Here is a 27,821-nt window from a genome sequence, read left to right as displayed (position 1 = left end):
CGGGAGAAAGTGGTAGAAATCGGGACGGTCCCGCCAAAAGCGGGATGGATGGTCACTATATGCATGCCTAATAGAGTCTTTTCTCCATATGCTATTGCAAAGAGGGTGAGTGCTGCCTAATTTCCATATAGGGGGAAGAAAGACAGGTAGGAAGAATGACAAAGTTACTTTTCACTCTGAGAGCTTGCTCCTTGTGGGTTAAAGTTCATTAGAGTCTCCCCACCCTTGCAAATAGATACTAGGAGTTCAAATTTCCTTTCTCTCCCCCCCCCCCCCCCCCCCCCACAAAGGTGGTTCTGATCATGGATGGTCCATGCATACTTCCTGCTTTTGTCAGGGCTGTCCCTGAAAGCAGAAGTATCAGCCCTGAGCAAAGACAAGAGGGCACAGTTCATCCAGGAGCTGCAGATGAGACCCCTTCCTCCAACAGACATTTCATAGGCAGTGGCATATCTAGGGGGGCAGGGAGGGTCATTTGATCCATGTGCCATCTGCCTGGGTCATGTGGGGATCCATTTTGGCCTCTCTGCACCTACCACCTGGCCAAACTCCCTGCCACCCCTGACTGAACTCTCTGCCCCTCACTAAACTCCCCCCGCCACTGCAAAAAACCCTCCACCAGGACACACTCCTGGCCCCCTTGCCTTTCAGGAAGCCAGGGAGGAGGGAGAGAGGCCATGCCTCTTGCTCACTAGCTCACTCACCTGCCTGCCCTGAGTCCTTTGGAGAGTCAGAGGCACTGAGTACAGCAGGCTCAGAATGCCTCTGGTTTGCTCCAAGGTATGCAGGGCAGGTGAGTGAACAAGCAAGCAGTGGTGGCAGGGGGGCAGGGAGTTTGGCTGAGGGCTAGGTGTGGCACCTGGTCTGGGTGTTGTCACTGCTCATAGGATTGCTAGCCCTATTTCGGGGAATTTCTAGAGATTTGTGACTGCAGCCTAAGAAGGACAGAATTTAGGTAGGGGAAAGCCCTTAGCTCTTAAAACTGGTATTAAAAGGACATTTACCATCTGTATATGCCATCATGAGCTCTTAAGAGGATGGGTAGGGTAAACAGTAGGAATCAGGGAATATCTGGTGTTCTTCCCTTTAATACAGATGATCACTGAGCATGTGTTTGTATAAGAAAAAGAAGAGTTTGGATTTATCCTGTAAGGAGACTCAAGGCGCCTTGAAACTCCTTTCCCTTCCTCTCCCCAAAACAGACACCTTGTGAGGTGGGTAAGGTTGAAAGGGTTCTGAACAAACTGTGACTAGCCCAAGGTCGCCAACAGGAATGTAGGAGTGGAAACAAATCTGGTTCACCAGATAAGAAACCACCGCTCATGTGGAGGAGTGGGGAATCAAACCTGGTTCTCCCCATTAGAGTCTATCTGCTCTTAACTACTACACCATCCTGGGACTACAAGTTCCATCACTAGGTGAGCACTGTAGGAAATCTCATATGTGTGCCCTTCAGTAGCCTTTGTCTTATGCAGTAATTGGGCATGTAAACATTCCTAGCAGGATTTTTCTATATCCGTATTAAAACTGCTATTAAAAGGAAGTTTAAAGGAAGTTTGGAGTGTTGCAATTTTTGATTTCATATTATTTAATACCATCTATTACCAGATTTGTGTTTTGTTTATCTAAGAAAGGAGCTAGAGAAAAGGGAAGTATTCATGGGAAAAGGAGCCAGGAAAGAAGATTGTTTGAATGGAAACCTTGTATATTATACTGAGCGCCTAGAGGTGTTTTTTTTTTTAATTAAAATTTCTTGCCTCTGGGTAGCATGACAGTTCAAAACCGCATTGGGGATTTTTCATTTCATGTCAATAAATTTAACAAGGCCCCATTCAATTCAAATTAATGCTTAAGCTGTAGCTTTTATGCTCTCCTCTTGGAGAGTACAGATAAAAGAAATATATATGTGGTACTTAATTTTCTCTCCCACGCCTGTGTGAAGATGCACCAAACCCCATTTGAAAAATTCTAAGCCAGAGCTTTGCTCAGTTAAAATGTAAGTATCAGGAGAAGTGCAGAGAAGTGTATAAGACAGCCAGCCAGTTTTAGCGATGCTTCCAAAATTCTCTTCCTGAATTATTCCTCTTTTTTCTTTTCTTTACTTTGATTTCTGGATTTTATATTATATGGAGCACAATCTGTGTACACTTTGCCATAGCTTTCAATCCTTGAAAACTGACAAATGTCACTCAGTGTACATTGATAACATACTGCAGTTAAACATGTACATTGATAACAGACTGCAGTTATGTGTACATTCATGTGATTGTACATATAATTGTACCAACATTGATTTTGCGTGGTGTTTTACCTCTGTGCAGGGAAGCACATATGCATAACTGTAAAACACTCTTTTAAAAATCGTGATGCAATCATAGAAATAATTGCTTGGGGGGCGTTGTCATGTTTAATGAGTGGGCTCACATTCAACAGTATCAGGGTGGGCAGGTGCAAATAAAATGAGGAAACTGTATCAAATGGTGAATGATCCGATTCTGGAGTTAATTTTAGAAATTCTGCTTAAACCAGAGTTCAGGAAGAGTGGATCTGAGAAATGATGGAACAAAAAAGTAAAAGAGTGGGAGGAGTGAACTCAATCCTAAAATGAAATGTAGTATTAATTTTAAAAAATCTTACCCCCATCTAAAACCTGGGAATGAAGCCTGTGATTCTGGGTGACAAGCTAAAATTCTCTTGATTAAAAAAAGAAGCATTCCGGAGCTTTTCATTTGTTAGCTGCTACATGACAGTTAAAGAACCTTTCTGACTGATGTTTCTGATTGCAAAAATATTGCAGTTAGTGAAAGAAGGTGTAGAAATGGGAGTGGGGTTTTTTAAATTGTGTGTAAACACCTAAATGTACCTAACAAATATTATCATAAGAATATTTAAGTTATTTTAGCCATTTAAAAAGCTTAATACGACTTAGAATTGAGTCAAGTAGTACATATCTGGAATGCTTGTACTTAATTGATTATCAGTCTGTTTGCTGAGTTTGATCTTGAAAACCTCAAAGTTCAATGTCTCAGGTTATCTTAAAGATGGCTCTATGAACCTACCCAAAGACTCTGGTGTATCAGGGCCCTCTTCCAGGTCACCACATTGAGTTGACATTCTCATGCAGTGGCATTTTCAGTTGCAGCCCCCATCTCCATTTGACTCCAATTCAGGCAAACTTTGGCTGTTCCTAAAGAGAATTTGAGACAGATGAGCGCCGATTTTTTGACAGTTATCACTGAGATCCTAAGCAGAGTTGCATCCTGCTAAGACCATTGAAGTCAATGTGCTTGGAATCACGTGACTGTGCTTTATGAGTTTGTCTTTTGAGGTTTTGCTTCTTGATAGGGGGGAAAGGGAGCAGAGCTGATTTGTCAAAAAATGCTTTTATGTGGTATTTATCATTATTAGCCATCTTGTGGGCATTTATATCTGGAAAGATGGCATAAATATGTTTGTAAATTAATTAAAGAAGATGAATGGATATAGTATTTCTTTAAGTTACAACACTTTTGTAATAACAAGCCAAGTTAATTTTAAGTGCTTGTTCACAATGGTTTAACTTGTTTTTCTTGCATGTTTCTCCCCTGCTTTTACTGTGCAGTGTCCAAGCCTAGCAATGGCAGAAGCAAAATTCACCACCTTGCTTCCATCTCCTGTTTTGTTCGTGCCACTTACCGAGTTGAACTTTGATCCTCTTCCATCTTCTTCCACTTTTCCCATCTGAAGTACATTAGTTGCTATGGAAATGGTTATGGGAGGCCCCATATAATCCCCAAAAGCAAACTAAAGGCAGTATAATTGGTGCCTTGGTTTAGAAAGTGCATGGGATTACTTAAGGCCATTACAGGTGTTTGTCTGGGGTCTTTGTGCACTCGAGAGGGACCTGTGCTCTCCAGGTATGTCTGCACATCCCATCATTGGTGGCACTGCTTGGGATGGGGAGATACACAGCAGCCGGGTTAAAATTATGGCAGCTTATGAGAGACTTGCTATTTGCCCACCAACCACTCACAATAATGTACTTTGTAATTCTCAATGAGCAGATGTGCCTCTTTGCATTACTTAGATAGCTGACAAGAACTCCTGGAAAAGGAACAGGAAATGTCCGGCCTTAGCATGTTTGCCATAGAGGGAACAAATATGGACTTGTAAGATTAGTTCTTCAATCAGTGGTAACACTATCTCACTTGGAGTGTTCTACTTATTATTTTGTTTGAGTCATTTCTACTCTGCAGAGTAAAAGCTCAAAAAGTGTTTTCAAATCAAACAATTAATTTGCAGACAATGCTCCCTCTGAGCATTCCCCAGAGCTATGTAGCAGTGCAAAAACCCTGCGTGGAACTGAGCTGCCGGGAGAGCTCCCCCTGCTGGGCAGCCCCTTATATGGTGCAGGCACCAATATGGTGCCCGCACGGCTGCGCATGCATGCAGCTTACACAAAATGTTGCTTACTAGGCCAAATTGGCCGAATTGCCAAAACAACCAAATCAGGCCCAATTCAGGTAATTCAGCTCAGATTTGGGTCGAATTCAAGCAGCCCAAATCTGAGCCCTATCTGAATCCATTTGAATGGCCAAATGTGAATCACAATTTGGGCATTAAAATAAATTTGGGGGCTGGGGTTGGGAGCCTCATGGGCTCCCTTTAAAAAACCTTGAAAGCACTTTTGTTTGTTTGCCTAAATTCGGTGTGGATGGGGGGGGGGGTGAGATTTAAAGGGAGAGCTCCTGTTAAATCTTCCCCTCAATCCATGCCAAATTTAGGCAAACAAAACAATTCTGCTTTCCCTCCCTTTCCTCTCCTTCCCCTTCCCCTGCTTGTCAACACCTACTTTCCTCTCCCAGTTCCCCTGTTTGCCACACACACACACCCCACACACACACCTTTAAAAAACCTTTGAAGCAGCGCTGTTTGCCTAAATTCAGCATGGATTGGGGTGCAGGATTTAAAGGGAGCAAGAGGGTTTCTTGGCACATGCTTAACCCATCTCTCTGCACCTCATCCTGCCCAATTCGAGATATGTACATGTGTGTGTAGGGGTGTCCACAACTAATGGAGCCATTTAAAGTTGTTGCTAATTTCATTTGGAATTTAAGAGAGAGAGGGGGTGTGTTGTTACACCCTGATTTGCATTTTCTTTACTATATTGCAATTAAGAGAGAACTGCTAGGCGGCTTGCCTGCCCGGAACGTACTTGGGGGTCATGCTGATATAAAAACAGAGGAAAACCAGAAGAAAGAAAGAAAGCAGCTCCTCTTCTGGACTATTAATTACATATCAAAGGAGGGAGGGAAAAAGCCAGCAATTTTTTAAAAAAATCACTGGCCATCTCACCCTTTTTGGATCAAATGGGAAGTGCTCCATAAAGTGGCACAAAATTTTTGGACTTCTTAAAAAAACAGGCATCATGCGGAATCAAGCCATTTTTTAAAAAGAGGGGGAAACTGAGGATAAAAACAGTGAGGACAGCACAGGTTTTTAACAGAGCTGTATGGAAGCAGGGCAAAAAAAAAGCTCGTAGAGTCATACACTTGGAAGAGACCCCAAGGGCCATCAGGTCCAACCCCCTGCAATGCAGGAACTCACAATCAAGGCACTCCTGACAAACGGCCATCCAGCCTCTGTTTAAAAACCTCCAAAGATGGAGACTTCACCACACTCCGAGGTAGTTCATTCCACTGTCGGACAGTCCTTACTGTCACGAAGTTTTTCCTGATGTTTAGGTGGAATGAAACTGGAACATTGAGGCAGTCTGAAAGATACCACAGAGAGCCAAGTCCTCAGATGAGGATTTTAGGTGGTGAGCTGGACTGTTCGCAAAGAGGCATTATTTTGCTGCAAACCTTGTTTAGGGGAACGTTAGTTATAAACTGCAAACAAACCACTCCTCATGATGCACAGATTTTCAATCGTTATTTCCTTTCTGTCATACAGTCAGTGGTACAATGATCTACCTCTAAACTTAAGAGTGTAGTTGAGAATGTATGCATTTTTGTCTTCAGTTTCTTAAGCCATTTCACCTTAATGGACAGCAGTGTTTTTGCTTGTTTGTTCTGACTGTTCTGGAATTGATGCCATTTGCAGCAATAACTCATGCTCGGCCACTGGCCTTTGGTAAAAGCCCTCCCCTATCCAGAAGCTTTCTTCTCCTAGAGTACACTCTATACTTTTCAAAGGCATCCACAGAAATGCACTTTCTGATAGATTTATGGTTAGTGCTGAAATGTATAACACAGTCAGTTGTGTTGGGATCATTTTCTATTTTATTTTACTTTAATACCTAGTAAAAGTAGCTTTTTCTTGGAGACAATAGAATAAAATGGTTCCTTTGGGAGTCTTGGCTTTAAGTTGTTAGTTGCTAAAGAATCCTATGGCAACCTGGTTTCTCATTTTGTAACACACCTAAAAAGCTATGAAGATACTAGTTGGATTGGAGGCTCACAGCGAATATATCACGTTCCTTTCATTCTTGCCTCTCCCTCCACTTGCTGCCGTCTTTTCCAAGCAGTGATTCTGTTCATCATTTTATTTTTGCATTGAGGAGCGAACTTATAAACCTGTGACATGATTCCATAATTTGAATACAAGAAAATTGAAGGAACATGTGAAGAACCTGAAGATGTTCAGGGGGGGATCTACTGCCGTGATCTAGCATTTTTGAGAAAATGCTTGAGGTCAGAAACTGAAGAATTTAGGGTCAGATTGCAGGCAATGGAGTTCCACGAGTAAAATTCCCAGCAAGGTATTTTGCTAGGATTGCGATGTTCCCCCTGAGAGCTGGCCCTTCCTGCCACTGCTCATCTGGACAATAGAGGGGAAAAATGAGGTGAGGGGAAGGAATCACTGGCATCCTGATGCATCGATGTCACTTCTGGTATGACTGGAAGTGAGCTCATGGAGTTGCTGGCAATGCTCTAGCATTCAGTCCAAACTCTATGGTTAAAATTCTGTGTCCCCAAACTGTGAGTCTCTATCCATTTGCAATCTCCATGATGGCAGTGTATGTTTTGCCCTGAAGCAGATCCATGGGAAATTGGGAACTGAAACGGTGCTGGAAAAATGAAGGAGAGAACTCTTCCCCAAATGTCCTTTTCCTGATGGAAAATACTCCATCTCCCTACACATCCCACTTTAAACCCAATAAGAATATCTGTCTTTGGCCATCTGTCTTCTCAGAAATGGCACTAGGGAAGAGAGAATCTATTTCCCCAGTTCTGTGGCCCCAATCCAGTTCCATTGTTTTTCAAGGTCAAATAATTTATTGAGAGTTCAGATCACAGAACTCAAATATCCTGTACAGTTTGGCCCTTAATTTATCAGAAAGAATAAAGATACTATCACAGTTTAGATCCTTGATGGTGGGTTGGAACAGGTCATTGGCACACCTTGATCATATATTATCCCCTGAGATGAATTTACAATAAGGAGAAAAAAATTCTGGTTTTTGTATTAACTATGTTGGGTGGGTAATTCCTTGTGATAACACTTTTCTTGGGAATGTTTCCATAGCAACCATCCCAGAAGCCATCCTAAGAATGTAATCTGTGACTTTAAAAAATGGCCTTTCCTTCAAAGCAGAGTGTTCATAGTAAGGATGTGGCTCGAGTGTAGTGCATGTGGGCAACCGCTGTGTGACAGAAAGCCATGTGTCTCAAACCCTCGCCTGTCAGGAGCAACATTAATCCCCTATTCTCTTTGCCACTGTGGCAGCTGCATAGAGCAGAAAAACTGCAGGCACTGTAGTCTGTCCAGATGCTGCTCTTGGGAAAGAGTGGATCTGCCAAGTCTAGAGGTCAGATAATACAAAGACTTAAATAAGGTTCTGCTTTCCTCTCTATATCTTCAAGGATCTCATTAGCTTTCAGTCAAAGCCACTGATTAGAATTTGAATAGGAAAAGCTTTTTATAATAATGCATTTCAACTCTTCTGCAGCTCCGTTCTTAATCCAGAGTCAAACCCTTGGCCTGCCAAGGTCAGTCTTGCCTACTGTGACAGGGTCTAACATCATCTCCTACCTGGTCCTTTTAAAATTGGATATACCCAGGACTGAACCTCTTTGCTTTGGACTCTTTCATTTCCTGCCTTTACTGCATAAACCAAGATTCAGACAACCCACAGTTGGCTTTTACCTTTAGTGCAACGCTACCTATGATGGATGGTTCCATTCCACAGTTATAGACCTAATTCTCATCCTCCCACCTATTGGTGCCACTTGAGATGCTTGGCAGATGCAAGCAGCCATCATGTAATGAAGCTTCATATGACTGGCTTAGGGATGCTGGGTATCCCACTGTGGTGGTAGACCTCTGGTGAAAACCAGAAATGGTGACATGACAACAAGGGAAAGGGATGTTCTAGGGCAGGGGTATCAAACTGATATGTTATGAGGGCCAGATATTAATGTGATCTGATTGGGCTGGATTCAGGTGGGGGGAGGGCTGCCTTGGCTGGTGAGCTCACAGCAGGTTCAACAGCTCAGATTGTCATGGGGTCACCAGACCAGATCAGGAACGGATGGGTGGGGGCTGGACTTTTAGATGGGTGGAACGGATGGGTGGGTGCTGGGTGCTGCAGCAGGTTCACCAGGCCAGATTGGAAGTGGCATGGTGAATCTGAAGGGGTGAGTGGGTGCCTGGACTGGCAAGCCTACAGCAGGGTGGTTAGGTGCCTGGCCGGGGGGGGGGGGGCGGGGTGGGGGGGTGCGTCCATTGGCTTGCAGGCTTGAAAAGTCCTCTCAAGAGGCCAGATCCAGCCCCTGGGCCACATGTTTGACATCTTTGCTCTTGGGTTTGCCAAAAACTCCATAGTTTGTGTGGAGTATTCGCAATCAAGTCACTTCTGGTCGATGATGAAATAATGACCTCTGAAACAACCTATCATTAACAGCCTGGGTCAGATTTTGTAAACTGAAAGTTGTGGCTTCCATTATTGAGTCACTCCATCTCATGTTGGGTGTTCCTCTTTTCCTGTATTCTTGATTTTTCCAGTGAGGCTTATCTTCTCAAGGTTTAACCACAGTGTTTTGGTGAATCTTAGAGCATCCTTAGGGCATCCTTCCTGTCACAATATCACTTCCAGTGTTCACCAGAAGTGACATTGGGTGCCAGCATAACACTGGTACATCTTTCCCCAGCCCAAATCCTTCCAGGGGTGCCACGATGTGGACTCCTGAGCCCTGTCCTGGAAAGTGTCTGTCAGTCAAAGAAGACAAAGCCAAGCTGGTTATAGGACCAGTGGTCTCACTTAGTATAGGATTTCAGCTCCGGGGGAAAAGGAGCAGGTGTTAGTTGTGAGGCAAAATGGCAAGAGAAGCAGGACTTCCTCTTCTTCTGCTTCCTTGGATATATTAAAAGGATTGCACAGATATACAGATTTCAGTATGTCATCCCTAATCCTTTTACTTCATAGAATAAAAATTTAATCATAAAAAGTATGACTGTTGTGGTTTTCCTACATTGGAGGATGTTTAGACAGGGTCCCTTGACGCTCTGTGAGGGAGGCTGCCTTTGACAACATTTCTGAATCTCTGTTCCAAAACGGGACTTGTGTGGACAAACTGTACATTGGAATGGCTGCAAAGACATGCCAGAGCGATGACTTGGGAATAAAACGCAGACCTTTAACCTAATTTATCACTTGAACCGATTAACCCAAAACCAAAGGATGTAACCAGTGCTCCATAGGTTGGGATTTCCAAAACAAACACAAAAAACTTTCTCCCAGCCTAGAATATGATATCCTGTTGAATTAAAAACATTCAGTTCTCCAACCACGACTGGGCTCAGCGAAATGATGATTGCGTGAAGCCCAAATTCCTGTGCAGAAGATTAGACTGTGTTATTATAAATGTTCTCGTCAGCTTTAAACACAATGAATCACTGAGGGTCTAACACAGTTTTAATGTATTGTAAATGCAGATATTATACGCTAACTCTGTGGATTCTTGATCACTCTTGATGACAGAGTTTGCGGGTTGTGCTCTTCCCCTCCCCAGCTATTATGGAAAACAAAGCAAGGTAAATTAAGAGGCCCATGAAAAATGTTACTGCTGGGATAATTGTCTGGCCCAAACAAGAGCCATCAAATCAAGAGCTGGAGGGGAAATTCTGCTCTATCCAGGTGGGGTGGATCAAATCAAGGCCACAGGACTTCACGTGCTTAATGTTCCCCATGCTGCTTTGAGTGCTTAGTGTCGATACATCATTGTCAACCGTAAGCATTCCACAACCCAAACAGCATCTCAAATAAGAACAGAGCAAGGAATGCCTTGAATGTCCAAGCCTTCCCCTAAGCAAGGCTGCCTGAAACATAAAATTGATTTAAATTGTCTTGGGTTAAAAATCCATGTCATTTGAATTGCAAACTGTTGGAAAGACTGGCGGGCATTAGCAAATGGCAATCTATCCAGGTGAGAAAAGGTAGCAGGAGAGCGAAGCTGAGCAAATAAATATGGACGATGGTAACCATCTTGCATTAACTAAGGCTTTGTAACTACTGAGAAAATTGCTTTGAAACTCAGGGGAGGGTTAGACAACAAAAGTCAAAAGCACCCCATTCACACCCTTCTTGGACAGTGATTGTGTGGCCTCCTGGATCTCATGGCCTTTATTTAATTCTGATGTCCTGTTGAGAGAAGGAAGTGTCATTGTGGGGTAGACGTTATCGATATAAAAAAGCAACAAATTCACTTGAGTAGATTCAACTTGTGCATCTAAAACTGTGTTGTAAAATCAGATTTCTGAACTTAGAAAGGGGAGAAAATCTAGGGAAGTCAGGAATGCTTTAAGTGTGCCAGTGGGACATGCACATTAGGGAAGTGTGTGAGAACTATCAGTATGGGAGGGGAAAGAGAAAAAAATGGTACAAAATCAAATTCAACATTATGTCAGATGTTTGCTCAAGCTAACTATTGCTTAGAGCCTATACTTTGGTTTGAGTTTCGGGATGTACTTCCAAACAATGGTTTTAGAGCTCCAAAGGCAGAGTAACGGGTGTAACTATAATTTGTCAATTCACATCCCACTGTAAGTTTAAACCATGGTTTGCAAAACAATTTCAAACTGTAATAACGCATTTTGGTTTATGTGGTGATTGTGAACAATGCTTTGCCTGACATAATTCAAGTCAGGAGTGCTTTAATTTTGTGTTCCTGCATTGCAGGGGGTTGGACTTGATGGCCCTTGGGGTCTCTTCCAACTCTATGATTCTATGAGTCTGAGTTTCCTTAAACATGGTTTGGTGTAATGTTAGAATTGAGCCACAGACCAGTGCGAGGAGCTTGTGGTCCTTCTCATGTTTTGTGACTTTCAAACCATCTGTTGACTGAGTACCTGTGTGTTTTACGTAGCAATTACAATGCTGGTTTTTTCAAAACCTGGGATTTTTTTCCCCTTGTGTAGGGTGACTTTTTGCACAACCTATAGAATCGAGGATAAACTCATAAACCACAACTTTTAAAACAGTGAAGTGAATATAAAAAACTACCCCAATGTCAGATTTAGGAAAGCTCAGTCTGATAGGATCAGTCCTACCTTGTCCAGCATTCTGTTTCCCATAATGGTCACCCAGATGCTTGTGGGAAGTCCACAAGCAGATCACGAAAGCAATAGCCCATTTTTGAGAGCAAATGATACATTGCCTCTGACTGTGGAGGTTCCATCAGCCATTATGACCAGTTGTTGCTGAACGTGCCTAATTCTAAAAGCGGATTGTGCTGTTTTCTAAAGCAAATTATGCTACCACAGAGTCCTCTGTTACAGATAATTCCATAAATTAATGATGCATTGTGTTAAAAAATTATTCTCCTTTGTCCTGAATCTGCTGCCTCACTGAACTTCTAATGTTATTGCGGGGGAGTCGGGGGGGACCTGTCAGTGTCCGCATGCAAGCCTTCTTGTGATGCAATACACTGAAGTGGGCAGGTTTGTTTCCTGCCTCATGGATTTGAGAGAGAGGAGAGGCAGGGCTGTGCTTCTGAAGAGATCGGACAGTGCAAGGCAGCTTCTAGCTTTTGAACTGGATTTCAAAGTTAATACCCTGCTAAATTATTTTTTCTGTGTGTTAGCTCTGGCTGTAAAACGCTGAACATCGGAGAAGTCCCTGCACTCGGTGGAGGCTTCCAAGGTCACTCATGGGGGGAGGGACGCAGTGCCCAGCAGTCGGATTGCTGCACAGTTGGTTGCGTCTGTAATTGAGGTCTGGTTTCCCTGGCCAAGGTCACTCTGAAGAAAATGGTTGAGTGGCTGTGAAGTTACTGCTTGGGTTTATAGTGTGTCGGGAGTTTTATCACCCATAAAAAGAACTTTACAAAATCATTTCTTCCCCCTTGCTCTGCCTCTGCAAAATATGTTTCCAGAGCCTTGCCATTCAGCCAGGTGGCTTTCATGCATAACCCTTCTCCCTTTATACCTTTTCCTTCGTTGGAGAAACTGGGAAACTTGTCAATTGCGATGGGGGGAGGAGGCAAAGCAGAAGCAGAAAAAACACTGTAGACTCATTTTTCAACCTTTAGAAGTTGACTGAGGGCCAAGCTAGACTTGACACAGCAAGATCCATAAATGGATCTCCTGGGCACCTTTACTGATAAATAGGAGTAGAAGAAAAGATCTCCATTATTAGGTCAAGGTTGTACACTTGTCCTGAATTCCCGTGTCCTTCACTAGGGCTCCATTTTTAATTGACCCTACTACACACATACATCAGCTGCTATCTACCACTAAATTAAATGATCAGGAGATCATCCAGTGCCCCATATAATTTGGCCCTCAGTACCTTCCAGTTCAGGATTTTCCCAGTCATTAAAGAATCCAGTTCCCTTTTCCTGTGTACACTGCTTATGAGATGTTCTTTAGCCAGAACAGTGACAGTAACACTGGCCTTTCCACACAGTCAATTTAAAACATTTGAGAGCAGGAAATAAAATGTTTCTGCCAAGGAGTTCTTCAGTGTTTTTCCCCCAAAACATTTTATTTGCAGCCTCGAAACATTTTAAATGCATCCTCTTTTCTAGTGATACTTTTGGCTGAAAGTCGCACATCTTAGCCCAATGTTTTCTGAGGCAACTAATAATCACAATTTAAGTGAAAACCATAATAAATTTAAAACAATACATTGAAAGATTAAACATACAATGGACAGGAAAGGGGGGGAAACTAAGCATGTTACCAACATCTGGAAAATTTCCTGCAATGAACTTGAAATAGGAGTGGGAGAGAGAAAATAAATCAATCAGAATCCAATATAAAAGAAATCAGATTCTAAAACTGTAGAGACTGAATGCCAGGTAGAAAATAGCTGTGGGGAAGGCATTTCAGAGTGAGGGGCTAATACAAAAAAGGCCCCATCTTTAGCAGGTAATTTCTTCATTTCTAAAGGAGTACTTCTGAAAATAGGACACATGAGCACATGAGCCTTTTACTAGCCTCTTCCACACATGCAGAATAATGCACTTTCAATCCCATTTCACAACTGCTTGCAAGTGGATTTTGCTATTCCGCACAGCTGCGAAGTGCATCAAAAGTGGATTGAAAGTGTATTATTCTGCATGTGTGGAAGGGGCCACTGATTCAGTCCTTTAACCCAGACCAGCAGCGACTCTCCAGGTTTCTAGCTAGAGGTCTTTCAACCTACTAACTGTTGCCTTCAACTGGGATCGAACTTGGGACTTCCTGCATACCAAGCTGATGTTTTACCTCTGAGCTACAACCCTTCCCCAAACGTTTATTTGCATAGTATTGGTTTCTGGCAGACTTGGGAGTGAGATGTGTACAAAAAACCACCCTTTCGATGCAATCCTAAACTGGGTGTCTTTTCTTTTCTTTCATTTATGCCCCACCTTTCTCCCCAATGGAGAGCCAAAGCTTTTTGTTCTGTTCTCCTCTCCTCCATTTTTGATTCTCACAACAACCCTGTGATATAGATGAAACTGAGGCTTCCATGGCAGAGTGGAAATTTGAACTTGGGCCTTCCAAACCCTCGTCTACACTGATCCTTAGACCCTTCTAAGTCCCCTGACTTCAGTGGATTGCACCGTTCCTTATTTCAAGTAGGTTCTATATACTTGGAGCCTCTTGTGAAGTACCACCCCGGGGATCAAAAGGCCACCATACAGTCCTACAATAATCAGGCCTTATTTCACTGTCAGTGAGAAGGTTTGTCCTCTGATGTATTGCAGTCTTCCAGGGCTCAACTAGAGGCTGTCAGCAACCAAAAGGTCCTTGTCTGCCCCATCTTTTACTGCCGGAAAGGTAATAATTTAAAGTGAGGGGCAAGCAGCAGTTGGTCTGTCAAGTGTGGCTTACAATGCCATAATATCTCTTTCATCTTATAAATAATTGGGGAAGGTGCTGGTGGAGGTGGAGCTTCAGTCTGACAAAGCAAGGCCATAAAGGACACAAACTAGTCAGCAAAGGTGTACCCATAATCTTTGAATTCCTTGGTTGTATAGTTATGTCAGAATAATGACCTTGGGATACAAGTCTCCCATCCATTTTTCTCCCCACTCTTTTCTGTAAATGAAAACAAGTGAATGGAGAAACCCGCCCAAAAGAATAAAAATGTCATTTTTAATCGCTTATGTCAAGCTGTCACGAGAATGTCATTGTTCTGAGGAGAAAGATCCTTTGTCTCCCTTGCATTTGTGCAACACCTCCCCTATATGTGGTTCCTTCCCGAAAACTGTAGGAGGGGGCGGGGATGCATTGGTATTTGAGACCCTGAGTTCCCCTCCCTCCGTTTCACCCAGTTCTCCCTCTCCCCTGCTCCCCCCCCCAACTCTCCTGGCAGTTCCCCTCCTGGCTGACTTGCAGGCAGAACAGTGCTGAATGTGCTAAATTAGGCCATTAGAGGAATTCATTTCTCTTTATTAGCCTGTGTCAAATCCTTTTTATTAGTGGCTGAAAACGACCTCTCTTCTGCAGTAAAATGTCAGGCCAGTTCAGCCCTTTTATTTGTTCTGCGCTGACGAGGATCAAACTTTCCCTGAATTAGTGTAGAGAGATTTATTTCCTCCAAATTTTGAATGGCTTGTGGGGGCGGGGGGGGGGAGTTGGCGGTGGTGGAAATGAGCTCTGTGCAGCTTCAACGCAGGCTTTTTTAAAAAAAACCTAAATACAGTCTTTTTCAGATGATTTATATAAAAAAAATTACAATAGTGCTGATCTACAGCTGATGACTAGATTTCAGCCCCTGCATAAAAGTAAGAAAGTGAAGGAGGGGTGAATTTGCTGAAGGGGACAGAAAAGAAAATCAGCAGAGATGTGGCATCTGGTAAAAGGGGAATCTCCAAGATGTGGTCCATGTGGTGTAGGAGGTTGAGAGCTCGTGTATCTAATCTGGAGGAACTGGGTTTGATTCCCAGCTCTGCCACCTGAGCTGTAGAGGCTTATCTGGGGAATTCAGATTAGCCTGTACACTCCCATACATGCCAGCTGGGTGACCTTGGGCTAGTCACAGCTTCTCGGAGCTCTCTCAGCCCCCCCTACCTCACAGGGTGTTTGTTGTGAGGGGGGAAGGGCAAGGAGATTGTAAGCCCCTTTGAGTCTCCTGCAGGAGAGAAAGGGGGGATATAAATCCAAACTCTCCAAACTCAAACTCTTCTTTTATTTTGTTTGATTTTTATCACATCTTTTCTTCAAAGTTGCTCAGGGTGGCATGTTGTATTTTATTCCCATTCCATTCCCTCCTTAACAGGGCCCCAAAACACACTTTCTGGCAGAGTGGAAATTTGAACTGGGGTCTCATATTCTGTCTACGATCCATTAACTCCCAACAAGAGAGTTCAACTGGTGTAAGGGTGTGGCTAAGAGCCTGAGATGCGGATGAGAACTTCCCAGTTCTAATCTTGCCTCTGCCTGGGACTCATTAGCTGTCATTAAGCAAGCCACATTCTCTCTCAGCTTCCACCCTCGCCCCCATCCCCCATCTGCAATATAAAGATGATAACATGACATGAATTGCTGTTAAGGATTACAGCTTCAATGTGTGAAGCACGCTGAACGCTCGGCAGCACTATACTGGTGCTAAAGTTATTGGTATGTTAGTGAAGCATGTGCTTCAACCTACCCTGCTGAAATCAAGGGAGTTTTAAGCATCTGTAATATTATCTGTATTGTACCTTTAGAAACCTAGGATTCTACATGGTTTAATTTAAAGTGGATCTCACCAGGATAACTATGAAGAGATGTACATAATATGAACATCTTTGAGCCTAAGCATAGACCTGCTTCCAGATAACCTCCCAACATCCAGACAGGTTTTATTCTCAGCTTTTTCCAATGTATTCCCCACCCCACCAGTCCATGCACGTGCATATTGGAAGATAAACATAATTTGTTTCTAGGTTGGGGGAAAAAACGTAGGGAGGGAAAATGACAGAACAGGGAAGATGGAAGGAAGGAGGCAGATGAAATGACAAAGCAAAAAACAGGAATGAAGAAAGGTGAACTGACAGAGGAATAAAACTGAGAAAAACAACTGCGCTCCTTCATAAATCCTACAGACCAACTGCACGATACTTAGTCCCACACATATGTGTTTTTCCTGCTGTGAGCTGTGCATTAAAATGAACTTCTCGTCTGGTACTAAAGGGAAAGGCTTCTGGGTCAGAAGGCAAGATTCCAGCCTGGCTTGAATTATAGCAAATCTCACTTTGGGAAAGAAATTACAATGTGAAGTAAAAATCTCAAAAGGGCCCAGCCTTCCTAAACTTCTGTTGTAGGAGCAAAATCCTGGATGTTCCCAAGTAGCTCACCTTTTGCAAGCCTCTAAGGAGTTCACTGGTAGATGACTGAGATTTGCATGAATGCCTTGGACATGTGCGTTTTCCAAGGCTCTTCTGACTGTGGGCTGGGTGATCTGGTCAAATGAGGCTATTGTTAAAGCTCCCCTGTACATGTAAACATTTATAGCAAATGCCTGCAGATTTTTGAAATATGATAGATTCTAGAAGGGTAGCTTTTTAGCTAATGGTATCTTAAAGATGAATGAATATGTGGCATAAGCCTTTGTGAGCTAGGGCCCTGGTCGTCAGATACTATTTGTCATTCCCCTTTTAAGGTGTCACAAGAGTCCCAGTGAGAAAGGTGGGCTATAAATAATGTAAATATATAAATGAAAACAAGATTTTTTATTTATTTATTAGATTTATTTATTATAATTTATTTATTTATTAGATTTAATGATTTTTATTACTTTCAAGTGTGGTAATTGACCTGTTTGCTGGGGGGGGGGGGTGTTTCCCTTTGGGTTTTCCATTTATTTCTTCCTTACAGGTGTCTCTCATACAACTTCCTGTACCACCATACTGATGGCTACCCATATTTTTCCTGGCAATGAGCAGCTAAAAATGCTTGCAAATTGCCATCTGTTTGTAGCTGCTCAATGGGTGAAATGACCTTGAGGGGGGTGGGAATCAATAAACTGCTACTGTATATTTTCCCCACTTTCCTTAGGAATTACTGGACAGGAGTCTTACAGCTGCTATTTTTTTCCCCATTATGAATGGCCAGTCCCATTCATAACATTTAGAAAAATGGCCAGCTTTTCCCCTTTCCATTTTCTCTTTTATTCATAAAAGTATTATTGGTGTTGAGGTGGGGAGACATTCAAGTTATGCCTCAGGAGATATAAACCCCTTTCAGATGTTCTGAGTGGATATAATGAACAAACAGAGAGCAAGCTTCATCCCCTAATTTTTCAGCCCTTGCCCCAGCCTGTCAGATGAGACCTGGGCCCACTGAAACAATTTCACAGGGCCAGCGTAACCATGTTGTTCCCCCAGGCATATGGTTAAGAAAGCAACAATATTCTATCTAGTGGGCTTCCTTCTTTCTCTTCCTTTATTTTGTTTTGTTTATTCCCCTTTCCCCTTTAAGCTGACATGAATTATGAGCATGGGGGAATTTATCTGCTTTAACTGTGCTAGAGTTTTCAACATGGTCTTGGATGAGTTTGTTGTAAATTGTGACAGGCTGTATAGTTTATTGTTAGCTATTTTATTGTTATTATTTCATGTTGGAAGCCGCCCTGACCCTGCAAGGGGAAGGACGACCTGTAAATAGAATAAAATATAATAAATAAAATCTGTGAACATTCATTGGGACATATGTATAGAGCAGATGCACGTACATGATTAGGAATCCTGCTTTTTAAGGGTAGGAGAGAGCACCAAACACCCACACATGTGAGCATATAGTCTATATGTATACATTGCAATGAATACACTCAGTCTGAGTTGGAGTTTGCTGCCATGATCACATTCTCTTTTTATACACATTAATTAAATGTACTTAGAAGTCTGAAGAGGACAACAAGTGTAACATTTATATTGTAGATCAGGGATCCCTAGCATGGTGACCAGGACTGCCATGATGCCCGCCCGACCTTTTCTGAGGCCCACCAAATGTTTTTAGAAAATGGGTGGGGCTAAATAGGGCTTTTGCCCAGCAAATCTTAGAAATTTTATTGGTTTTGCAGATTTTTAAAAAAAATGTTGCTTTGGGGTAGTAGTTACATGCAGGTTCCAAAAGACTGGGGACTCCTGGTGTAGATAAGCTCTACTAGTGGCAGACTCGTTGGCTTACTTGAATTCTTCAAACGTGTATCCATTAATTAACTGAAGAGGGCTTGCAACAAAACGCACCATGTTATGCCAGCATTCCTATAAAGCCATGCTGGAAAACCTTCATAAGGAAAACCAATATTGAATTATTGGAGCGGGGGAGGTCATTGTACTTCTGCTAGATGTTCCTAGATGTTCTTGTGCCCTTTCACTGTTGTTTAAATTCTAATTTCTGAATGTGCCAGTTGTTCCTCTTAACTGCCTTGACCCCCAGGGAAAGATGGGGTACAAATCTTTTAGTTATTAAATAAATAAGGACATATCAGGCCAGTTACTTTTGTTTTTAAGAGTAATAGCGATTAGCTAATCACATTCTGTGTTCAGAAGATGACCATGGGTGTCCCATCACCACCTTCCTTGATGCCATGTTCTTTTTCAGTGATGAGGCTACAACCAAGTCAGAAGAGCTTGCTTGCCAAAGCATTGGCCAGAGGTTTACAAACTACTGCTCTCTCTTTCCCTCTCTCTTCCCTGCACATTTTAATTCTCTCCATAACATTGAAAAGGAATTTGTGCTGTGTGCAAAGGCGGGAGGGGGGTGCATTGCTGAACTCCTACCACCTGGCATTACTGCTTGGATTATTAGTTCCTAGTAATTTAGTGCCCTTGCACAGGGTCGATTTGTGCCTTTCATTTCTAATTGATCTAGTGGCTGTTTAAATGGCAGCAGGCATCTGTTGAGAGTGGGAAGGTTCATAAGGCGAAATAATTCATAACACCGTCTGGAATTTGCCTTTCATATCCCTCGGCTAAGCCTCGGCAGGGCTGCCTAAATTACGACCACTGAGGCTTTTTTTTTCGTATTCTGCTCATGGCTTGAAGAATCTTGCATTAAACTGGGATCAGTCTAGATTAGACTGTAATATGCTGCAGTATTAGTAGCTGCAAATGAAGACTTATACCAGAGTTTAACCCCTTCACCTGCCTTTCTCTTTGTCTTGGTTTTGGAAGGCTTGGCTAATCCGTTGGTTCCTGTGATTTGTTGATGTGTATAATAGATCTTTCAGCTCACTGGACTCTTGGGACATCTTTAGCACTGAGCATTCAAGACACAACAGACTTTAAAGAAATTAAAACGCACTCACTTTGATTAAATAAAGAGTGAATTTCAGCCCAGAGCAAAATGGGCATCTGGCTTTTCCAATTCTCCACATATGTAAAAGGGAGGAAACAGATATAATATCCGATATCATATTAAGTCTGTGCTTCCAATGTAAGCAGCCTGGTTGCCAAATTACTGCACAGAGGTGTGGAGGAGTTAATTTATTTGCAAGGCATCTCTTGCCTTTGATGTGATAATAGTTAGCAGATGAGTAGCCAAATTAATTCACTGTCTTCCATTGACAGCCATCTTCATTTCTTCCATTTTTTAATCTTCCCTTTTAGATACTAACTTTTGGATCCTGGCTCAGTTGGCATTGGAAGTAGTTCCGAATTCTCCACCCACAGCAATGCAACTATCTGAACTTACATTTTGCTAACTTCCCAAAGAAGCTTTTATTGTGCAAGTGCACTAAATAAAGAATACTAGTTTTATGTAGAGAAAATACAGCAGCCCTCCAGTCTAAAATCTGTCAGAACAGAAAAGAATGGAACCTGCCTCTGAAAAGCTCACAGAGGAGAATGGTGTTGCGATGCAGAAAGAAAGGGGGAAATGGTAGTAGGGAGCCTTAAATCAGAGAGAACATTATGCAGGAACCTTGCAATATGGTTTAATTGTGAATTATGTGATTCTGGTGCTTAAACCCTGACGATGGAAAGAAGGAAAAGAAGAAAGACTGTTCTTTCCAGGGGGAAAGTATATTATTGTACAACTCAATATTTACCAACCACTCTTCTGTACCACCTCTGGGTATTTTGTTTGCTATGGATTGGCGCGACTGTTTTGTTCCTGTTCAGTCCTATCAGCAACACACAACACAAATATTGACTATTCCTGGATCCCCACCACCACCACCAAGATTGTTGAGTATGTAACAGCAACAGAACTTCAGTCAATTAATAGTCTATGATGGGGTCATTTTTGCACAACCGTTTCTGGCTTCGAGCCTAGGGAAAATGGACACCTGACCAATGTGTGATACTTGAGGAAGCTGTTAGTGTGACCAGTTCCCAAATCTGCGGGCAGGAGTTCCTCGTCATCAAAGCTTCTTCTGTGTCACCTTCTCCCACTAGCTGTGATTGGTCCATGCAGCAGTCCAAGCCTGATTTATACATAACTCTAGCAAGGCAAAAGAACTCACATGTGTGCTGTTGCATAAACCCAGCATCTTGTTTAGCTGCATGTGCTTAGTGCACTAGCACAATGCTACCAAAGTTTCAAATCTCTGGCTTGACAGCCCAGTTCATGTAGCTGCTTTGCATGAATAGCAGCTCATTTTAAATGAGACGCTGGGCACATAGATCCCTTGCCTCACCAGAATCATTTTTAAATCATGCCTAAGAACCTCCTTTCTGCAGCAGTAATCACTTGATTTTCAGGCTATGATTAGCAACAGACATGGCTAGGTTGAACATCATCAGTATACCTCTGGGGCACCGCTGTTCCCAGATGTTGTTGTCTGGGTACCACAGAACCTCTTAAATTTGGACACTCTTCCTCAAGCTACCAATTGAGCTTGTACACTCATGTCATTAATTTATCAAAAACGTGCCAAGAAACAACTGATTACAGTTGATCGCAGCAGTGTGTTACATGGAACAACCCTAAGTGAGATGTGAATGGGTGTGTAAATCTTTGGGAAACTGGTACTGGCTTGGGGATAGAGTTCTGAGACCAGTGGAGTCCAGTACACTGAGTTGCTTCATTACATACCTGTGATGCAAACTCTGTAATTGGGACCTTTTATCCACAAGTTGTTTACCATATATCTTGTCACCAAATGCTTTTTTTTTCCCTTTTAATTCCGCATGATTTTCCTCCGTTAAGTTTCAGAAACATTTTTCCTCCATTGTTTTCCTGGGCACTTTTACCATGATTTTTTTTTCAATCCACTTCCAAGCTAGCTTCCCTTGAACATGTGAACATGTTGAAACGGTCTTTATTTTTGTCTGGAGCTTATCCATACCTCATGTTACATCACTAATGTAATAGAGAAAAAATCAAATTTATTTTGAAAACAGAGAATGAGGAGGAAGGGGAAATGCTGAAGGGGAGGGTTTTCTATGTCACAGATGACATCTGACCCCTATTGGGAATAATATGTTTTCAGCAGTAGCTTGTGGAGTAAATGGAACTGAAGAGACAAGGGAGACAATGATGGGTGAATGGGGGTGTGCAGAATAATTTAACAGAAAACATTTCCAAGACACAGGGTGTGACCACAGGCCGAACCACAACTGATTTTTCATATGATTTCTGCACTGATAAGTCATAGTTTGGGATTGCCTTGGGAACCAGAATGAGAAAGAGGAGCTTGAAGTTTTGGACTTACTGTGATTGGGTATGATGTTCAAATTGGCAAATTGTAGTTGCATTTTCAACCCATGTACCAGGAGCCCACCAGTTGCCCCCAATACTCCTGATACACATTGTTTTCCTTTCGTGTGAATACAGCAACAAGTTGATTTTCCACATACATGGAGATTGTCCACATGTAAGCTATTCTCAAGTAAAGGCAGCTATACATATAAGAAGTATTATGAGTAGCACACAATTCCACTGGTGGGCTCCTAGTGGGTGTGTAATTGTGACAGCTAGAAGTGGCAAGTTATAGCTGCCATTTTGCCAGTAGAGGCTGCTTCACTGTGAAGATTGGATTTAATTTATGAAGCTCAGTGAATTGAAAACAAACACAGAAAAACTGTCCAAACCAAGATCTTGCTGTGTTGCATTTGAAGACCAAACCGTGGTTTTCAAATGATGATTAAAGCAAACTGTGGCTTTCCACACTAGTCCAAAAAGATCTGGTGTATGGCTGTGGGCATGTCATTCTAAGTAAAATCACATAAGAGTTATCAAGTTTAAGCCCACTGAAATGAATGGGCTTAGGCTGGAGTAACTGTACAATACTGATCTTGATGTCCAAGGCTAGCCAAATCTCATCAGATCTTGGAGACCACCACTGCAGAGCAAATCATTGACTTTGTTAGTCTCTTCCCTTGTTAGTTCCCCCTCTGTTAGTCTCTTTCAGGTGACAGGGAGATTGCAGAGAAGCTGAATGAATTCTTTGCATCTGTCTTCACCCAAGAGGAGGTGAGGAAAATTCCTGCACCTGAACCAAGCTTCTTAGGAGGTGAATCCGAGGAACTAGCGAAGTTAGTGGTAGACAAGGAAGAAGTTCTGGCAGCCATTGATAAACTAAATGCTACCAAATCCCCTGGCCCAGATTGCATTCATCCAAGAGTTCTTAAAGAGCTCAAGCATGAAATTGCTGATGTTCTCACATTAATATGCAACTTATCCCTGAAATCAGGCTCCATCCCTGAAGACTGGAAGATGGCCAATGTCACACCAATCTTTAAGAAAGGGTCTAGGGGGGACCCGGGAAATTACAGGCCAGTCAGTTTGACATCTGTTCCTGGTAAATTAGTAGAATCTATCATTAAAGATAAAATTATTAAACATGTAGAAAAGCAAGACCTGCTGAGGAAGAGTCAGCATGGCTTTTGTAGAGGCAAGTCCTGTCTTACAAACTTACTAGAGTTCTTTGAGGGTGTAAACAGACATGTGGATAAGGGGGAACAGTGGACATTGTCTACTTGTATTTCCAAAAGGCTTTTGACAAAGTCTCACCAGAGACTGTTGAGAAAACTCAGCAATGAAGGAATAAGAGGGGAAGTCCTCCTATGGATTAAAACTGGTTGAGGAACAGGAAACAAAGGGTGGGTATAAATGGGAAGTTCTCACAATGGAGAGATGTAGGGAGTGGTGTCCCCCAAGGATCCGTTTTGGGACCAGTGCTCTTTAACTTATTCATAAATGACCTGGAAGTAGGGGTGGGTAGTGTGGTGGCCAAGTTTGCAGATGATACCAAATTATGTAGGGTGGTAAGAACCACAAAGGATTGCGAAGAGCTCCAAGCGGACCTTGATAAATTAGGTGAGTGGGCTAAGAAATGGCAAATGCAGTTCAATGTAGCGAAATGTAAAGTGATGCACGTAGGGGCAAAAAATCCAAACTTCACATACACACTACAGGGGTCAGTGCTATCAGTCACAGACCAGGAAAGGGATTTGGGCGTCTTAGTTGATAGTTCCATGGGAATGTCAACTCAATGCATGGCAGCGGTGAAAAAGGCAAACTCTATGCTGGGGATAATTAGGAAAGGAATTGAGAATAAAACTGCAAAGATTGTCATGCCCTTATATAAAGCCGTGGTGCGACCGCACTTGGAGTACTGTGTTCAGTTCTGGTCGCCACATCTCAAAAAGGATATCGAAGAGATAGAAAAAGTGCAGAGAAGGGTAACGAGGATGATTGAAGGATTGGAGCACCTTCCTTATGAGGAGAGGCTGCAGCGTTTGGGACTCTTTAGTTTGGAGAGGAGACGTCTGAGGGGGGATATGATTGAAGTCTATAAAATTATGCATGGGGTAGAAAATGTTGACAGAGAGACATTTTTCTCTCTTTCTCACAATACTAGAACCAGGGGGCATTCATTGAAAATGCTGGGGGGAAGAATTAGGACTAATAAAAGGAAACACTTCTTCACGCAACGTGTGATTGGTGTTTGGAATATGCTGCCACAGGAGGTGGTGATGGCCACTAACCTGGATAGCTTTAAAAAGGGCTTGGACAGATTTATGGAGGAGAAGTCAATCTATGGCTACCAATCTTGATCCTCCTTGATCTCAGATTGCTAATGCCTTAGCAGACCAGGTGCTCAGGAGCAGCAGCAGCAGAAGGCCATTGCTTTCACATCCTGCATGTGAGCTCCCAAAGGCACCTGGTGGGCCACTGCGAGTAGCAGAATGCTGGACTAGATGGACTCTGGTCTGATCCAGCAGGCTAGTTCTTATGTTCTTATGTTCTTATGTTCTTATGTTCTTTCCTTGAAAACCCTACAGTAGAGGTGTCCAGTTCTGCCCTCCAGATGTTCATGGAGGGGCTGATGGGAATTATAATTTGTGAACATCTGGACAGGCAGAGTTGGATACTGTACCCTAAGGGTCACCAAAAGTTGGCCTAGACTTGACTGCACTTACACACACATCCCTATACAATATAGTTTGCGTCTTAATAGCCCCCATCTATAAAATGGGAAATAACAATATTTTCTGCTGTGTAGCAGGACTCAGTTAAGAGGCAAACTGCAGTTACACAGAGATATTTGCAGTGATGCCCAACAGAAAGAAAAAAACAGTTTAGGGGATGCTGCAAGTTTGAGTAGCTTAAAAGAAGGAATATAACTGTCATTCTCCAACTGCCATTTTCCCATGCTGTACTAAATAAACTTTTTGGTCTCATCCAGCAGCATTCTGCTTTTGTTTGATCTTCTTTTGTGGGTAATTTCTGAACTGGTGTTGGAATAATAAGCAACCTTTGAACCCCCAACCCAATCAGAATGAAACAGTCGGGAAACTGAAGACACCAATGGAGAAGGATCTACCAGCCTTATGTAGTTTTGTTGAGTGTCTGCTGGATTGCTGCTTTGTGCAGTCAGGAAATAGCACTGGCCAAACCCTGCAGCAACATGTTGTAGTCCCTGAAATGATGTTGCGTTTTCCTGTATCTTTAGGCATCCTCTATTCCCCCTCCTGACGCTGCTGTTTGAAAAGTGTGAGCAGGCGACGCAGGGCTCCGAGTGCATCACTTCCGCCAGCTTCGATGTAGACATTGAGAATTTCGTACACCAGCAAGAACAGGAGCACAAACCATTCTTCAGTGATGACCCTGAGCTGGACAACCTGGTAATGTTCTTGCCTGAATCTGTCACAGTTAATATACTGTTTTGAGCCCAAAGAACACCACATTCCACTGTCTCATAAGCTGCAGCCATCTTAACATTCAACTGCAAGAAAGTACAGTTTCCGCTGCTAGAATAGGTTAAGTAAATCTGCATCTATCTTATTTTGCATTGGAGTTGCCAGCTTCCAAGTGCCAGGCACCATTCGTGCTGGAAATGTTTACAGCTGTCTTCTCGGGAGTTTGTGATGATCTGTTATATTAGAGCAATTTGGGAGAATGGATTCGTTTGGGAATTGACATTTTTGAGAAGGAAATAGCCAATCTGGAGGAGAGGATTCTGTGCCTAAGGGGAAGGAAGGCTTCTGGCATTTATCTAACTCTACCAATAGTTCATTTGGAGAACTGCCTTCTATTAAGCAAGCCCCAAAGCCCAAAGGAAGTGTGAAACTATATTGGCATCTAATGTGCCAGAGTCACATTTATGACCGACTCATAGCAAATTATATATTTTTGGCTCCCAAAATGGATAATGTGATAAAACAATGGCAAGATTAATCTTCCCTTGGCATAATAAGTTTTATTGTCACCTCTGACTTGCACAAAGTGATTTTGTTTATATTCCTTTATTTGGACAATATACTCCACCTTTCTACTGCTTGAGGTGGAGACTTACAAGAGATATGCCATTTAAACACCAGAGCTATGTAAAAATCATGAACTTGGAACATTTTAATGCTAAAATAAGCAGAAATGTAGTGAAACGTGGTAAGTAGTTCACAACAGTAAATCAGCTGGCCTTAACAAAATGAGTTTCACTGCCTCTAAATGAATTTTATTTGAATAACTTATCTCCTGCTCTTCAGAGTACCTAAGGTGGCTCACAGTAACAACGACAATTATACTAAAATCTTCAGCGTTGAAAGCAGGGCAAGTCAGTACAGTAAAACACAACAAAGAATGTGTCAACAGCAATTTCAGTCCCTTCAAGAATCCATTTAAGAGAGCACAAATAGCAAAAAAAAATTCATTGTACAATAAGGGCAGTTTCAATGTACAAAAAAGAGAGAGAGCTGATTTCATACCCTTGAGAAAATACAAGTTGTTATACCATGCCAGAAGAGAAGGCGATCGCTGTGTGTCCAGGGGCAGGGATTTTCCCAGCTGTGGTGAGGATGTGTTGGTTAACAATGAAAAAGCAAAGATGTTGGTGTCAGTGATTGGTGTCAACAGTAGTTTTAGAAATGTGCAAAAATATTAATTGTAGGGCAGCTGGTTAGGTTTCCATGCTACAACTCCAAACACTTGCAGGAAAAGTATATGGACCCACTGGAGCTTTCTGCTCTGCATGTTTTGCACGCCCCGCCCCCTGCCCCCCTGATTAACAAATATGGAAATTTGCTTTGATTACAGCTGAATTTAGAATCATCAGTGGAAAAGGGACTACTTGTGGCTTGGGATGCTATTTTTGGTGATATTTCCATGGCAAATGTTAGCTCTGAGTGGCCTGATAAGTGGATTGGAAAATCATTTCCTCTGCATGCAGGTAATGATTTTTGGATTAGGGTCTCTGCTATTGTTGTATTGCCTTGTTGTCTAGGGACAGAGAAAGCATAAGAAATCTAGATAGTTAAAATGCTGGAGTTAGGCACTTATATAATAGTTTTTTTCTGCCGGGACAAGTTTCTTGCATTAGTTTGAATATGTCCTGTCTGATTCAGGACCTTAAAAACAGATGCGTATCTAGGCAAACTGGAGTCCAGGGACAAAACCTGAATTTGGCGCCCCCCACCCCGTATGGGCGGCCACCCTCCCACACCACAACCAAACAATGGTTTTTGCATCAGCTCACAAAACACCTCCCACCCCCAGCAAAACATACATGGTGCTCTCCCCACCAACTCTCTTTCCTAATTTTGTCCTCACACCACTCCTTTGAGGTACGCTGTTAGCCTGAGAAACAGCTCCAAGCCAATGCAAGTGTGTGTTAAGCATGTAAATCTCTCACAAATCACGCTCAGCAAAACATTTACCAAACAAATGTCATCATCATCTCTCACAAAACACCTCCAGTGGAATCCACCCCCAAACAGCATCACTTTCAATGGTGTTTAAACTAGGGAGCCCAAATTCTTCTTTTAAATCCACCTTAAAGGGAGAATCTGGGGTCCCCAGTTAAAACAACATTGAAAGTGATGCTGTTTTGGGGTGGATTCGCCATCACTTTGAAACAGCATCACTTTCAATGTTTAAACTGGGGACCTCAAATTCTCCCTTTAAGTCCATGCTGAAGGGGGTAGATTTAAAAGGAGAATCTGGGGAAATTTGCGGGGTGCCTGCTGTCAGGGGTGCAA

General features: G+C 42.5%; 1 protein-coding gene across 7 annotated transcripts in view; it reads left to right on the top strand.

Annotated features, from left to right (window-relative positions):
- Nucleotides 1–27,821, top strand: part of PKNOX2 (PBX/knotted 1 homeobox 2) — a 352,275-nt gene that overhangs the window by 248,268 nt on the left and 76,186 nt on the right. For all 7 annotated transcript variants that reach the window (XM_048512663.1, XM_048512660.1, XM_048512662.1 and 4 more), the window contains one exon: nt 25,301–25,472. In XM_048512663.1, coding sequence (XP_048368620.1) covers nt 25,301–25,472 — 172 coding nt within the window. The remainder of the gene's footprint in view (nt 1–25,300; nt 25,473–27,821) is intronic.

Source organism: Sphaerodactylus townsendi, linkage group LG12 (genome assembly GCF_021028975.2).
Source record: "Sphaerodactylus townsendi isolate TG3544 linkage group LG12, MPM_Stown_v2.3, whole genome shotgun sequence".
Lineage (NCBI taxonomy): Eukaryota > Metazoa > Chordata > Lepidosauria > Squamata > Sphaerodactylidae > Sphaerodactylus > Sphaerodactylus townsendi.
This window is presented reverse-complemented; position numbering and strand designations above follow the sequence as displayed.